Source organism: Ilyonectria robusta (genome assembly GCF_021365365.1).
Source record: "Ilyonectria robusta strain PMI_751 chromosome Unknown BGZ61scaffold_16, whole genome shotgun sequence".
NCBI lineage: Eukaryota > Fungi > Ascomycota > Sordariomycetes > Hypocreales > Nectriaceae > Ilyonectria > Ilyonectria robusta.
Genome location: NW_025764450.1, coordinates 524,111 through 539,344, shown reverse-complemented (window position 1 = coordinate 539,344; position 15,234 = coordinate 524,111). Strand labels below are relative to the sequence as shown.

General features: G+C 48.5%; 6 protein-coding genes across 6 annotated transcripts; 2 read left to right on the top strand and 4 right to left on the bottom strand.

Moving 5' to 3' along the window:
* Positions 1-151: 151 nt before the first annotated feature.
* Positions 152-2,631, bottom strand: BGZ61DRAFT_395007 (fungal-specific transcription factor domain-containing protein). The gene is made up of 6 exons (XM_046242910.1): positions 2,441-2,631; positions 2,219-2,381; positions 1,916-2,162; positions 1,369-1,857; positions 717-1,321; positions 152-666 (listed from the first exon to the last, which is right to left on the bottom strand). Exons 1-6 carry the CDS (start codon positions 2,484-2,486, stop codon positions 249-251), a joined length of 1,968 nt encoding a protein of 655 aa, XP_046101517.1. The 5' UTR covers positions 2,487-2,631; the 3' UTR covers positions 152-248.
* A 232-nt stretch (positions 2,632-2,863) lies between these two features.
* On the bottom strand, positions 2,864-4,078 carry BGZ61DRAFT_480628 (chaperonin 10-like protein; the record flags this gene model as incomplete). The annotated part of the gene is made up of 3 exons (XM_046249214.1): positions 2,864-3,119; positions 3,174-3,819; positions 3,889-4,078. The coding sequence occupies 3 exons, from the start codon at positions 4,076-4,078 to the stop codon at positions 2,864-2,866; spliced, it is 1,092 nt and encodes a 363-aa protein (XP_046101516.1).
* Positions 4,079-4,642: 564 nt separating this feature from the next.
* BGZ61DRAFT_550396 (putative alcohol dehydrogenase) lies at positions 4,643-5,928 on the bottom strand (the record flags this gene model as incomplete). The annotated part of the gene is made up of 3 exons (XM_046255464.1): positions 4,643-5,409; positions 5,467-5,596; positions 5,663-5,928. The coding sequence occupies 3 exons, from the start codon at positions 5,926-5,928 to the stop codon at positions 4,744-4,746; spliced, it is 1,062 nt and encodes a 353-aa protein (XP_046101515.1). The 3' UTR covers positions 4,643-4,743.
* Positions 5,929-8,025: 2,097 nt separating this feature from the next.
* On the top strand, positions 8,026-9,738 carry BGZ61DRAFT_550394 (ammonium transporter AmtB-like domain-containing protein; the record flags this gene model as incomplete). Its single annotated transcript, XM_046255463.1, has 2 exons — positions 8,026-8,083; positions 8,193-9,738. The coding sequence occupies 2 exons, from the start codon at positions 8,026-8,028 to the stop codon at positions 9,614-9,616; spliced, it is 1,482 nt and encodes a 493-aa protein (XP_046101514.1). The 3' UTR covers positions 9,617-9,738.
* Positions 9,739-11,491: 1,753 nt separating this feature from the next.
* Positions 11,492-12,430, bottom strand: BGZ61DRAFT_495968 (uncharacterized protein; the record flags this gene model as incomplete). Its single annotated transcript, XM_046250960.1, has 5 exons — positions 11,492-11,556; positions 11,588-11,709; positions 11,782-11,903; positions 12,047-12,090; positions 12,178-12,430. The coding sequence occupies 5 exons, from the start codon at positions 12,428-12,430 to the stop codon at positions 11,492-11,494; spliced, it is 606 nt and encodes a 201-aa protein (XP_046101513.1).
* Positions 12,431-14,355: 1,925 nt separating this feature from the next.
* BGZ61DRAFT_456106 (uncharacterized protein) lies at positions 14,356-15,087 on the top strand. The gene has a single exon (XM_046246462.1). The coding sequence runs from the start codon at positions 14,398-14,400 to the stop codon at positions 14,983-14,985; it is 588 nt and encodes a 195-aa protein (XP_046101512.1). The 5' UTR covers positions 14,356-14,397; the 3' UTR covers positions 14,986-15,087.
* Positions 15,088-15,234: the final 147 nt, after the last annotated feature.

The window sequence follows — 15,234 nt, the reverse complement described above, 5'->3', positions numbered from 1 at the left end:
TAAAATTATCCTCAAGTTATTTATTGCAACGAAGAAATTCTTGTCCACTGTTTTCAACCAAAAATCTTCTTTTCAACGGCGCATGTCGCTCCAGCTATAATGGGCGTGCAAACGTTTCAACGTAATAACTAATTAACACTATGTGAGTTAGGCCTTTAAAACATAATAAAAGCTCACCGAATAGAAGAATTTATGAATTATGAAGAAAAATAATTAACTAAAATAAAAATCTTATTATAGCCTTGGTCTCATGTGCAGTCGTTGAGAAATGAAATAACTCCGTCTTCTCCAACATAAGGAGCCAATATGTCGTCAAACTCAAGGATGCTCAGCTGTTCGGCGTGATACTCGAACTCCGGCACGACATCTTCGGAGAACACATACGGCTCTTTTCCCACGACCATCGGGGTAGCTGTGGCTTGTGATCTAGTAGGGTGCTCTAGGTGATCAGCGTCCACCATCTTAGCGACGCTTTTGCGCAAATCCTCGATGACGAGCCGTATCGACCCATATATTGGAGAGTCGGTGCCCTCGAGGTGCCGATCGTAAAGGTCCATCGATGCCATGACTAGCTGCAAATCTTGAGATTCAGACCCCTGCGCTGGCTGATTGAGCATGTTGGAGAGAATGATGATGAGGCTGGAGAAGTGAGCGCAGCCGTTTTGCCTGTGACGATTGTTAGACTTCGCTCTGTGCACATTTTAGTAAAGTCTTACCATATCAAGCACGGTGTTAGAGGTGTCTCGTGGAACAACCTCAAAGAACTTCGACTGACATGCACGCAGTGATTCCACGCATCCAGATGAGGTGGATCCTGTGTTTCAATGCATGTAGCAACCTTTGGTCCGTATACAGCCGTTGCAAAATCCTCAATTGCAGCTCTGCCCAATGAGCCGATCCTTCGCATCCATTCTGCCTTCCTGCTCCAAATTCCATGTATAGAAACCAGGCATGAGAGATAGATATGGTATAAATGAGTTAGCTGAAGCAGTTCCGCATCTCCTATAGCGGTCGAGACATTTTCGATCGCGAAGGCCGGCGGAATACGCCCATACCAATGATCTAGCGTCTTTTTCAGGATTTCAACTCGGCTTTGGCGCTCCAGAGTGTCGAGTTTCATGGATTGACTCGAATATAGGAGATCATAGACCTTGCCTTCGATGCGGGCAAGTTCCAAGCGATGGTGGAATATGTTGAGCTGACTACGGCCGTCTGATGACCAGATAATGCCAGTTTTGTTCGATGATGAGTGAGCGTCGAATGGGATACTGATGTCAGCGTCTAATAGCATGGACGGCACTTTTGTTTTGAGACTAAAGTCCTGTATCTGTTCAGCCTGGATTGTGGTCAGCTAAGGGTTTGACTTACCTTATCAACCATGTAAGTGATCCAGAATACGTTTGACCTCTCTAAAGCCTCGTCTGCCGTGAAGGATTGTACTGAATTTTCGAAATGTAGCTGCATTCGATGGGCTAATCTCACAGCCATACCAAGAAGAATACCTGATGGCCTGATGTCGAAAGCATTCCGGAACAGCATGGCCAGCGCCACCAAGACCTGGACCCCCAGCAAGTCTTCATCTCTCACCACGAGCTCAGAAACAGCCGATTGCGCGTTACGCATGCAGTAATCAGTCCAATCTTTGATCTCGAAGGATCCAAAACGGGAATCATGACCAGGAATAGGTGATTGCAGACCCAGGCCCACGACCACGAGAATCGCTGCCCACGAGGCCGTGTCACGCTTGGAACCAAAACTAAACCACTTGACGACCATCCTCATGAAGGATGATTGATTGAAAAGAGGAATCGATGGGTTGATACAGTTGAAATAATGATCGATCATGGGCATAATTTCCTGGTCGAGTTAGTATGCTACTGAACATGACCGAGGCAGTCAAGCGTGGGCGACATACATCAAGCGATGGTAGTGAAAGATGTTTATCGGGAGGGCCATAATGTAACCTCGGAGTGATAGGGTCGAATTTCCATGAGTCGTCTGCACCAAATCGAGCATTGGTGGCATCGCTGGTGTTGTTTAAACCATCTCTGAGCGATATGGATGTGTCAGGTGTTTGGGCGTGTGCCATGTTCGTATTTTCTGTAACAACTTGGAGTGAATTATCGAAAGTTACTAGGTCGGAACTCAATGATTCACTATTCCTGTGACTTATGTAAGCTCATGAGCTTCGGATGAGTCGCGATGGTCATGGACACACGGTTGCGCATTTGCGGTGCGTCTGGCCGCAGGTCTCGGATTGGGTGGGTTAGCCCTGTGCCGAGAGATTGTCCGGCGGCATTCTGCCTTGTAAAGCAAGCAATTAGAGCATCGAGGCTCGCGTGAGTCGCATTTGATCTTTTTAGTGAAGCAAAGGTCGCAAGCTATCAACACGGTCAGCATGGGGATGGAATGAGTGGCAAGGCGGTATTTGGCCTGTCACCTTTCTTCCGTCGGCTTCGGAGCTGCCTCTCAGTGCTTGAGGACATGGTGAACTCAGGGTCGATTAAGCACACACAGGCCCTTGTATTTTCGAATAGCAGGAGTATCTGTGGTGGATTGTAGCAACTCGCACTCGGTTCACGCCATGTATCTTGGGAGCGGGGATGATGACAAATCGTAAAATCGATGTCAGAGTGGCAAGGCCATTATTCCCTGCCTAACGACAGGGGGATGATCCTTTCGTTTCGAGGCTCAGATTACTAGGTCCCGTCGTGAGAAGGCTTGAAGGGAGACCAGTATTGTCATAGGCCAAGCTTACTGTGGACATGGCGCATGTAGCTTGATAAAATTCCCACAGACTGGCTGTGCATATGTCATATCATCCCGGATTTCATAAGATACCCGTCTTTCCATAGCAATAGAATCAATACTCCGATGCATTCTTGCTATTAACCAAGACAAGTCGATATCGTGGCTTCCCAGCCTCCAAATCAACAAGAGCTTGGTTTGCGTCCTCCATAGGCATCGTTTGAATCCACGGCTTAATTTGTTTCTTCGCAGCCAGATCCAGCTTGTCCCTCATCTCCTCTGGGGAACCGTTGATTCCCCCTGCAATGTTTAACCCATTGAACAGGAGAGTCAACGCGCCAAACGGCGGAAACTCACCGCCGGCATGAGCGCTGCGATGCCGTCACGGTTAGCTGATACGGAAAGTAAAGGGAGAAGAGACAAACCCAAGTTGGACAAGAGTCCCCCCGCATTTGAGCAATTCCAGGTACTGGTTGATGGGCATGTCGGGACTTGAAGCAGTCAGAACAATGACGTCTAGAGACCGGCGATTCTCGGCCCTCCAGTCACCATCTTCCTCTGTCGCAATATACTTGTCGGCTCCAAGAGCAAGCGCATCTTCTCGCTTAGATAACTTCCGCGAGATAGCAATCACTCTGTCAGCCTCGAGGGCCTTGGCAAACAAGATACCAAAATGCCCGAGACCACCGATGCCAACAATACCGACTTTCTTGCCCGGTCTGCACCCGTACTTCTTCAATGGCGCATACATCGTGATACCAGCGCATAGCATAGGTGCCGCGTCCTCAGATGCTAGCCCGTCGGGTATTTTGAAAACAAAGCTACTGTTGGTTCGGTTATAGTTGCCGAAGCCTCCGTAAGACTTGCCCTTGCCATCAGGATAAACCGCCCCGTAAGTGGCCACAGCAAGGGGGCAATAGTTCATTTGACCAGAGGAGCATTCGTAGCAATCGGGCCGCTCACAACTTTGAGCCTGCGGACCCACGCCCACGCGGTCACCGACTTTGATGTTCTTCACGAGACTGCCGACACGTACGGCTTTGCCCACTAGTTCGTGGCCGACACAACAGGCTGCAAATTGATAATTAGCCAATTAATTCCTCACGCATATATCGAGCAGTGGCGGCGTTCATGGCTTACGGTAAGGAGTAGGACTCCAGTCAGAGCGAAGAACGTGGATGTCGGTTCCGCAAACACCACAATGTGTGACTTGGATATCGACGTCGTTCTCTTGCCGCTTCTTCGGTTCGAAAGTTCCCCATTCCATTTGGCCTTCGGCAGCTGTCTCGCCGTGGCCAAGCCATCCCTCGAACTCATAATCGTGCGACATTACTACAGGAGAGCAGGGCTCTTCGCAAGTAAGTTGTTGCTATTGTTTGGTGTTAGCGCTTCCGGCGTTTGTCCCTTCTAGAATGTAGTTGGGACGAGTGAGCCTACCTACTTTATGGGCTTTGCCGTGGAAAGCCTAGACTCAATGGTGATCGAGGGTCGGCTAAAGGATGTAATTAGCTATGAAAAGGCAAACAAGACGGATCATACGACAAGTAATTTATGGCTGGGATCTACTTTAAACTCCACGGCATTACATTCCACGGACGCTAAATCCACGGATACAGACTTCCTGAAGTGACCCAGTCCACGGACGGGTCAAATTGTGACATTCCAGAACGCTCGTGCATTCGCACATGCATGTGCATCTTGAACCCTATTTACTCCCTCCAAAAAAAGTGCATTAGTGTAGGGACTCTGCACTGTCATTGTCTCTGGGCGAAAGAACGACTGGCAGTATTTATGCGACAGTGGACAACGGGTGAGCCTAACAGGAACACACAGTTGTGGACGACTAGATGTAACGGCATGACAAATTTTTAAGCATTAAGAGAACAGGATTTATGCAACGATGGCGAAGAAATCACCAACTAGTAAATATAACCTGCTAGAGATTTAGACCGTGCATACATAGCGACACCACTCATCGGTGCTGCTCTCTTGGCCTCACAATGTGTACACCAGCTTCTGACCGCTGACCTTTCCCATGCGCATTTCATCCAATCCCTTCAAGATTCCCTCTAGGCCACTCCCCCCTTTGTTCAAACTGATGTTGATGAACTTCAGATGTCCTTTGTCGAGAAGATCTCGGGCCACTTCCTTGAACATCTGCGCAAACTCCATCTGGTCTACAGGTGGCTGTATCATAGCATTTCGCCATTCATACGGCTCATTGAGCACATTGTATGCTAAAACGAAAAACGAACCATCCACCAGTGGATTCGCATTCTTCAAAATGTCTGCATTCGTGGGGTTGCTGGCGTTGAGGCCGCCATACTTGCTGGGCTCGGCATCGCTCAAAGCCTCTCCACAGATGACTTCACCACCACCAGCACAGTCCCAAGCATGTCTTAGCTTGTTTTTAGTGAAGGCCCTGATGTCGGTGCCACAGGTTGGTGACCGGTAGTCGAAAACCGCATCGGCGCCAAGCCATTTGAGGTAATCGAAATTGTGTGGTGAAGCCGTGGCGACCACAGTAAGGCCAGAGGCCTTTGCGAACTGAATCCCCCACATTCCTGTGGCAGTGCTACCACCATGTATCAGGACAGGGAATGGTTTCTTAGCCGGGTCTGTAGGCATGGGAAGTTGAAGTGATTTATAGAGCCCAAGTCCCTGGTTTGTTTGTCAGTCGTTGGGTCTATATGCCGCTCGCTCAATCCGTTGCCTTACACAAGTAAAGAAAGCTACGGGAATCGTCGCCGCATGCTCAAAATCCACATTGTCTGAGATCTTTATTTGAACACAAGCTTTTGCGAGTAGGTACTCTCCAAAGGCGCCTGTTTCGTGGTCGGTACGATGACTGGCACAGCATCAATCATTAGCAAGTTTCTAGAGGCGCATGTAAACTCATATATCAAACACTCACCCTCCATGACACAAACCAGCGACCCGGTCGCCCTTTTTGAAGTTTGTGACATTGCTTCCAACCTCCTCCACAACGCCAGCGTAATCACATCCGATTCTGGACCCCGCATTGGCATAACCAAAGTCGATGTGTTTCCAATCCGTTGGATTGAGAGCCACAGCTTTTGTTTTAACAAGAATCCAATCATCTCGGATCTTGGGCATGGGGACCACTCTGATCCCAGCGACCTTCTCTTCCGGGAGGATCACGATAGCGTTGGTAGTCATTTTGACAAGTAGTATCAAGGTTTTTGAATAAAACTACTTGTTATCTGAGGATTATTCAAGACGAGATATATATAGTGAAGGCCACATGATTGATAATCGAGTTTACACAAGGATATCAACCTGTTAACTGTCCGTGGAATACGGCGCCAAGAGCTCTTTCCGTGGAATATTTGTCCGTGGGAAAAAAGCGGGTCACCGGCACGAGGAATGCTGCCACGGATATGCTCTCTACTTTTTCTTCTCGACACCTGCAACTTGCTAGATCCATTGGTCTGCTCCGTACTCCGTTACCAATTATTATATCCATCAGCGTCTCATCACGATGACCACGCCGATACACTGGAGAGGGTATTCATGCCATAGACCTATTCTTGAATTTTGCGGGGTTGGGCTGAGAGGTGGCATCGGGGGAGGCTTGGTTACTGTAATCACATCATTGCACGTGCATGCGATGTGCAGTCCAGCTTCCGTTCCGGGAGCCCATTAGTTAGAACTCGAAAGGACTGGCTCTAGAGTGACGAAGAATTACACCAGACATTGGAATGCCACTAACACCGGGTAAGCAATGCCCGTGTTCACAACGAGCGTGGGTGAGCAGGGTATTAAACGGCGCCACACCAGCCACAGATAAGAGAAACACACCTCATTAGTCCAATCTTCCACACCTGCACAAACCGAAGATAAGACTCGTGTTGGGGGATGGCATTCCGGTCTAAGAATACCAGGACAGGCAGCCCTTTCGTAAAGGCTGGTGCCGGAGATCCGGTACATGGCCCACAAATGATCAGCTGGGATTGGGTCTAGCAGCGCCATTTTGAAGCATGCCAAGAACTTCCCCAGAGTCCAGGTCTTGGCGATGTCCAAGGGCGAACGACATTTCATCAAAAAGGTGTAAATATATCGGTTGACGCGTACAAGCACGGGGAAAATTGTCCCTAAATAAGACATATTAAGAACTATTCTACATTTCTACTCGTGAAAATGACATGCTAGTGGCATTTGCCAAAGAATTAGAGATTGTAGGACTGCAAAGCTGCCAATTGACGGATCGTGGCTTCACCATGGTCCCGGAAGCACAATTTCATGTGCTGGCATCCAACGTGAACCGACGTTCCCAAAACAGAAGGAAATGGCCTAAAGATAAGACAATCACCTGTATGACAAACTAGAATTATTTAACAGATTATCAGATATCGCTTGTGGAAGCGCCAACGTCTGCAAGCACAGAGGCAGTGCCTTGCATGACATCTACACATCGTAAGCCACACCCATTTCCGCAGGTTGACGGCCCGGACTGGGGTATTTACGGCTAGTTTGATCCGAAGGAATTGACCAGCCGTTCAAGAATCCTCTTGTGACATGACCTGACGGCGATAAGATATGCGACGCCAGACTCTTCGTTCCGTCTTTTCCGTCGCGGGCGAGTAAGATCCGTGGAGCTAATCACGACGCGGGGATTGGCCAACGTCCTACGAGAATTAAGTTCCAGCATCGCGCGGCGAGAAGTCAACCGCAGAGCTCGATAAGATGCAGTGGGTGGCATCAGCCTTGTACCACCATGAGCTGGAAGGAGTTTTGGGAGAGCTGTGTACGTTGACCACTCACCTTTGCTAATGGAAAAGCATCAAATCAAGGTATGGTACTAGGCGAAAGCCTCAAGCAAAGAGACGTCCATTGCATGCTGGTGCGAACCCCCTCATGTCCATCAGGTTTAGAGCACACCATCAGTCCCTCCGCCTTGTCCTGGACACTTCTCTCCCCACGTCCCCCATCTGTACCAATCTATACCCACTTTAGAGCTCCCACATTTGAATTGGTGTCTCAATACTTGGAGCTGTCTCCTCTTGGGCAACGAGATAAGCATGGCCGACATCCGATCCTTTCTCCAGGCCTCCCGAGCTACCCTTGCTTCTGCTTGTACGCGCTCCAATATAAGGGTCTTCCGTCTCCCTTTCGGCCGGAGCTCATATTGTCCCCCTCCTGCTTCCCTAGTATAAAGCCTCTACGCCCTCACCAATTGTGAAAGGCGCCGAGCGAAATCAAGTTAAAATAATTCCCTCTTTAATCATTTACGAATCATAGCGGGCAGCATAGACCATGTCCGATAACACGACAACGTGGTGGACGCCAGACCCAGCGTCTGGTGTCGGGAGTGGTGAGTGAATCCTCTTTCGACCCGATGTAATCAAGTTGCTCCCGCGACTTCTCATGGCACATACATCACTTGTATCATTCGAATGTACGGCTGACGCGTTTTTCTATAGGTGACAATGCGTGGCAGCTCACTGCGGCGTCTCTCGTAGCCTTACAATCTGTCCCCGGTCTCGTCGTGCTCTACGCTGGCATTATGAAGAAGAAGTGGGCCATCAACAGTGCTTTCATGGCCCTCTATGCTTTCGCCTCCGTCCTCGTCTGCTGGGTTCTGTGGGGTTACAAGGCTTCGTTCGGCGAGAAAATGCTTCCCTTCGTTGGCAAGCCGAATAATGTGCTAGGCATCAACACAATGCTCGAGCAGTCTTACCTACCTGCGATCGGTGTTGGGCAGCAGTTTCCCCTGGCGACCATGATCTACTTCCAGTTTGTCTTCGCGGCAATCACCCTGGTCATCATGGCAGGCGCCTTTCTCGGACGCATGAACTTTTACGCTTGGATGGTTTTCGTCCCGCTATGGTTGACGCTCTCCTACACGGTTGGCGCGTTTTCCCTCTGGGGAGGAGGCTTCCTCTTCGACCTCGGCGTCATCGACTACTCCGGTGGCTATGTGATTCATCTCTCGAGCGGAACGGCCGGGTTCATCGGAAGTTACTGGATTGGACCGCGATTGGCCAAGGACCGCGAGGACACACGACCAAACAACATCTTAAGTACACTCGTCGGTGCTGGTATTCTTTGGGTCGGCTGGAACGGCTTCAACGGTGGTGATCCTTACGCTGCAAGCGCTGACGCTGGTGTTGCCGTGCTTAACACGAACCTGTGCACTGCCATCTCCCTCCTGACATGGACCGCTTGCGACACTCTCTACTTCAAGAAGCCATCGGTTATCGGGGCAATCCAGGGCATGATTACAGGCCTGGTTGCCATCACGCCAGCCGCGGGTGTTGTTGCTGGTTGGGGAGCAATTCTGCTTGGCCTAGGTTCTGGCTCCATTCCGTGGTTCACTATGAACATTGTTGCCAAGAAGTTCCCAGCCTTCGAGCGAAATTTCGATGATACTCTTGGAGTCACGCACACACACATGGTTGCCGGCTTCGTCGGCGGCTTCGGAACTGGTCTATGGGCCACCAAAGAGGGCTGTGCCGCCTTTGGACTGACGAATCCCGGAGGAGCAGTTGCTGGCAACGGCATGCAACTTGGATACCAAATGGCCGGCGCATGTTTCGTCATTGGCTGGAATCTTGTCTGGACGTCGCTTATTCTACTATTCATCAAGCACGTGCTGCGTATTCCACTGCGTATGACGGAAGAGCAACTCATCCTCGGCGATGACAGCATTCACGGCGAAGCGGCGTATGTTTTCGGGCCATGCGAGGCCCACGACCCGGAGCAAGGTTACATCCACGGCGAGCTGGTTCCTACAAGTGCTGATGAGACGGGAATGGGTAGTGGCAATACGACCCACATCACATCAGAAAAGGAGCCCATGAAAAATGGAGAGTCGAGTCGATCTCATGCAGAGCTGGGGGTTTAGTGTGAATACCGAGTGTAGGGTTCCTTGCGCTATGGCAAGGTGCAATAACTGTCACGGATGCTAGCAGAGCGTCCTGGCATATTTATTTCTGCTATTCCCGCCTTGCCATATCGCAATCGCAGCGGAACATTTATATATAATTTAAGTTCATATTTTACCAGCACTCGCAGCAGGCCCGCTGGTGTCTTTCACGTCAAGCTTATACGAGGCGGGGACTGTCAGACAGGGCCGGCGCAGTTCTTTTAAAGGCTGGAGCCAGTACGAGTGCTGAACTTTACTTTTGTCGATCCTTAGCCCGTTTATCTAAGGATCGCTACATGCACGTAAGTGACGCGTTGATGCGGTACATTACAGACACATGAGTATATTGGTAATGGATGGACATATGAAATAGGCCAGAATGTTAGGGAGCTGGACCTGATTTAAGTTAAGCTGGACCTGAGATTTGTATCAAGGTGCTATCTCGAGCATATCAAAGTGCGGGCTTCTCGCGCTGTTAAACCCAACGAGGTCTGCCAAGGCCATACCAAATGCGCTTTCCCCATCCGTGATTCATCTCTACAGTCGAGTAGCAGATCTATCTACAAGAAACCAAGGACAACTTACAATGAACCGATTTTACGTCGTTACCATGGCGGCCAAGACTGTAACAAAAGGCAAATGGTAAGTATCCAGTCTCGCAATGTAGGATTTTTCGAGTATCATAGCAGGACTGGCTTACCTAAGTTTAGCTCAGACCTTTGAACCAGTTTGACAGTCTGGAAGACTCAAAGACCAAGAAAATGAATGGAAAGAAATAGATGAAGCCAAAAGCGATTACCGTCGCGGTCTGCAGCAAGTTGTATGAGGCGCGGAATTAGGACCGTTTGTCACATGTCAGGATTATCACATGTTAGGAATACAATTTTTTCTTTCTTTCGTCAGAGGCGTCTATAGCTCAAGGCCTAGACTTAATGTTGGCCTTTTCTTTATTTAGCTTTGTATTTAGTCAAAGCTAAAGCCCTTGGAGCATCCGGAGACTGTCGAAAGTCTGCGATTATCCGACGTCCTTTATCGTTGTCTCTAAGTCTGGGGCGAAGAGCCTCTCTTTATGGGAAGAACGCAGAGAGTTTTCTCACATATGATCAGACGTGTAAAGCCTTACCGCTCGGAAGTGTCTTTCCTGGTCTTGTTTTACATAGCATTTGCTATGCGTCACGCACCATGGCTTTTTCAAAGGAAACCCAACCCGTAGGCCCTGGTCCTGGGCCCCAACAATCGTGTTCTCATCGCTGGTTTTATCGATACCAAGCTCGGATTGATTAATTTCGCGGAGCCCCTGGCGCTGTCACTTAACGGCACATTTCTCTTGAGCGCTAGGCTGCACGCCAGCTCGGAGATCCAGATCTGGAGGGCCAATGGTCCGAGAATCATAACATTCATTCGTACGTACAACGCCGAGACGTTGACTAGGAGCCGGAAGGGTGAAGATGTCTGCGTCAAGTCCTTGGATTGAAGCACCCAAAACAAACATATCAGCACGTCGGTAAAATCCTTATAAGCAATCATTCTTTGATGTCTACTGCCTGAACAAACACAACGCCATGTACTAAACGAAAGGAATACGTCATGCCTAAACATTGAATCTGGACTCGGAAGAGACCTTGCACAGACCTGGGCTGAGATTCCGCGATGAAGCTGGCATGGAACATGACATTCGCCTGGATGGTAGTGAAGGAGATAATCTCAACAACAGCAGATACTTGAATACATCGAGACACATATCGCAGCATCAACTCGCCTTTATAGTCCGAAATATGTAGCTTTGATTGTCAATTCAACCCACATAGATAGGTCAAGGCTTCAGAACGTACGTCTCAAGCCATTGAAAACTTTCTATTTCCCTGTCCAAGACGATTCCATTACCTCTGCTGCGCTGGTCATCTTGATTTCTAGAAACCCTGTCAGTCAAGCTTTCCACATTCACAATACGATATCGCTCTAATCCATCTTGGTAGTGAATCGTTGCGAAAAAGGCTTCAGGGTTCTCGACGAAGTTGATATGAGGGAACTCTTGAAAGAAAGAAATCGACCCCGACTTCAGCTTGTCCAAGCTGTCATACGCAACCTGAAATTTTCATCCTGTGCCTAATTAACTTCATTCAAACAGTTATTGGGCCTGTCACTCACCTCGCGCTTTCTCCGGCATCGCTACGAGTTGATTGAATGACAATGTCTCAGAGGCGATAAAGCTGACCGCAGGCCACTCGCCGACATCCATTAAGTGAGCGACAAACTTGGACATGTCCTGAGTTGTAATAAAAGTCGCATTTGCAGATCCATCTCAGGAATGGCTGCCCATTTCTTCTCCATGTTCATGGTGTTGATCCATGGGTGGGGGTGAGATTTCCAACACGGCATACCATAATAATCCAGAAACCAGCCATTCACGATGCGAGTATACTCAAGGCTGATCTTATCAAGGCTTTCGATAGCTTCAAACGTGTACCGGGCAAATGGACTAATTTCGATGTGCCAAATGTCCGTAATTAGTACCAGTCATTCTGCTACTAGAATTTGACTTATCTCTTTCAAATGCTGCATATCAAAGCCACTGATGACAAATCTTCGCGTTGGCTCTGATTGTTCCGCTGCTTGTATGAGATTGAGCTGGGCTTGGTTTGTTTCCGGAGTGACAACGCCAATTGCACAGATCACAGTGTCAACGCCAGCCTGCTTGAACGCCTGGCCCACGCCCCCAATATCGGCGTAGTCAACTTTCAGATAATGGACTTCTCGTTGCGAAGGGCGGTCACCGTCACCGTCACCCTCCATCGAGTGACAATTGCAGCCTTGTTTTTTTTTAAGGTAAACGGGCAATCGCAGGGGTCTTTTCTTGGCAACTTTATTGATCTAAGCTTAGGGCAGAATCGTGATATTGAGGGACTCTTTATAACTCAGCGTCTTTTCGTCGGGTCCACATTCCCAGGTTTAATATTATTTTTGCTGCCCGAAGGGGAATAACATTAAAATTTGGCAATAAAATTCATTTTCGTCACCGGCACCGTCACGACCCGATTTGGGTCTGATTTTTTGCACTGCAACTTTAGCACTTCAATGTGAGTTGAGCTGCTCCACTCCACGCGCTACTCGGACGATGCTATGAGAGATCATCTTCGCTAACTTTACCTGGGCCTGCGGCATTACTGCACTCGGGCATATTACTATTGGACGGTTCTATTACCGAATCAAAGGCAGGGCGAATTGAGCAATCGTTATTTCTCTGATTGAGGGCTGACTTTCACGTCTATGTACCATCACAGCGTTAATGTGAATTAATCGCTTTCCCGCAACTTAACTCCATGGTAAAATACAGGTATCATGTATTTGGAGCAAATAAGTATGGCTACCAACAAGCAGGTTTGTGATTGCAGGTGGAGATCATAATCGAATGGCCTCACAGGATAACAGCCCACTTGGAGTGGCAATCACAGAATAAACAATCAAGCAATCAGCATTCTGAATCAAGGAGCACATACCTATACTTCTCTCAAAAAAGACTTCCAAAAAATAGAACGAAATAAAGAGAGTAAAGTAAATTGAATGATACGTTAGACTAGTAGCTGTGCCGATGCCTCTTAACGGTGAACAAGAAATCTCCGGGGCTCTCAACTCCGATGGTCCAGGTAACTGACTTGCGGCATTCTCGGCATTCTTTGTGGGGAAGGACGACGAAAGAGGGTAGACACTACACTTTGCGTCGTCGCGGGACCAGATCATGACAGATGCCTGCAAGTCTGAAGATCAGGAGTGAGGTCCACAAGCGGAGAATTGCTGGTGGATTTCGGTTAGATTAATTTCTCTCCGTAAATGCTGCGTTCCGTGAGTTCCATGCCCCCCACATCTGTCTCGGGATATCTGTCCCGGGCTAGGCAATTCCGGAGGAACCTTGATTAGGGACGGCATATCTAACAGCCTTGTCCATTTTCAGGACTAGGGAGGCTCTTCTTAGCTTTGGCTAGTCTACGTCTGCGGGACGGCAAGTGACGACACTTCACGTGGCAACAGATATGTTCGCTACTGGTATATGCCAGAGGCAAATTATCCCGGTTCTCCACGGCCATGGGGGGCATGCGTAATTCTCGGCTTTTATGAATCATCTAAGCACCTGTTCTTGCCTGACGGCCAGATGCAGTTGTTTCCCGCGGCCAGCCATCATCCACGGTCCTCCATAAATAAATTGCAGATGAGGGCTTTGATTCTTGTTGACCAGGTGAGTATGCAGAAATACGTCATTAAACACCCCATCTGAAGAAGGTTGTATAGCATGAAGGATAACAGCTTAAGTCTCATGGTATATTGGAATGCATTTATTTTTTATTTCAATCTGTCCATCTTCTTTGCAATTGAGTTCGGAGTGATAACCCAGCCCTTTTCAAAGCTACCTAAGTTGAGAACATTTTTTCATGGTGTTTGGATGATGATTGGCCAGCCTAGGGTACACTATTTGCAATAAAGGACCAAATTATTAATTTCCCGCAGTGACAAGTCTCTTATGGCGGCCAGATATAGGGAAATATTGTAAAATGCGACGAGGTGCCATAGAGTAGCGCTAAGACCTCGGAACAAAGCGGGGTGCCTCGGGGTGGCGTACATGGGTATCAACATCGGCATCAATATCGGCACTCGGGGTCTGACCGCCCACTTTCCGGCACAAATATCTTTGCTGATAATGGACCAACCGACCCATTCTAATCCCAAATTGGCTCAACTTTGAAGAAGGTTTGCTGATATTAGCTAAAATGCCTGAGCAATTCCAGATGGGTGTTTCAGCCGCTCAAGGGGTTTCTAGTCGTCTTTCCAGTCATCACTGCTTACCAGAGGACGATCCAAAGCTAGCGGAAATGATTTACTTCTACTGCTGGCAGTGCTCGTCAAGGTTCTGCTGCAGTGATTTCCTATCCAGGCACCAATATAAGGCTCACAGAATCACCGACGTGCACTGTTACTCTCAAGCAGGTAGCCGAGATAAGGTCAGACCCGATCTCTCAGATCCTCAACAACCAAACTATTCAGCTTCCGATTTGGAATTTTCGTCACACAACTCGCAAGACACGGATTTTCTTGCTGGAGAATCTCTCAACATGGTTCCATCAGATTGGGACTCGCTCCTGGAGATTCTGAACGATTCCGGTTTATGGGACAAAGCAAATTCTTCGTGTCGTATGATCGTGCCGGCACCGGCAGCAATACATACGGAAAACTGGCAATCTCCGCTCACTTCAGCATCGAAACCAAGGGAGTCGTCTACTCCTATGGGACCACGACAGATGCTGAACACACCACCGCCAGACTCTCAGACAATTGGTTTAACTACGAAGGGGCTTTAACACATGGCTTCACATGCTTTCTCGGACAAAGCAGAAAAGCGGCTAGGTAGTGGCGGAGCAATAACCGCGTAGTTAACTCTAAAACTTGGAAGATATTGCAATAGGTCAATTTCACAAATTTGAATCGCGCGCAGTCCACAAATAAGCCGAAGAGCCCTCATGATGTTGTCATGCTGTTTCCTGCCCCATTTTGCTCGTTAATTTAACCTTCGCATTCGTGCTGTGTTTCAATGTGTTTCCGTTTAGATG

Coding starts and splice junctions, on each gene's coding strand:
- BGZ61DRAFT_395007 (XM_046242910.1), bottom strand. CDS start 2,486: ATGTCCTCAAGCACTGAGAGGCAGCTCCGAAGCCGACGGAAGAAAG. Junction 2,382..2,440: donor CCGAAGCCGACGGAAGAAAG/GTGACAGGCCAA, acceptor CCGTGTTGATAG/CTTGCGACCTTTGCTTCACT. Junction 1,322..1,368: donor TCACTTACATGGTTGATAAG/GTAAGTCAAACC, acceptor GAACAGATACAG/GACTTTAGTCTCAAAACAAA.
- BGZ61DRAFT_456106 (XM_046246462.1), top strand. CDS start 14,398: ATGCCTGAGCAATTCCAGATGGGTGTTTCAGCCGCTCAAGGGGTTTCT.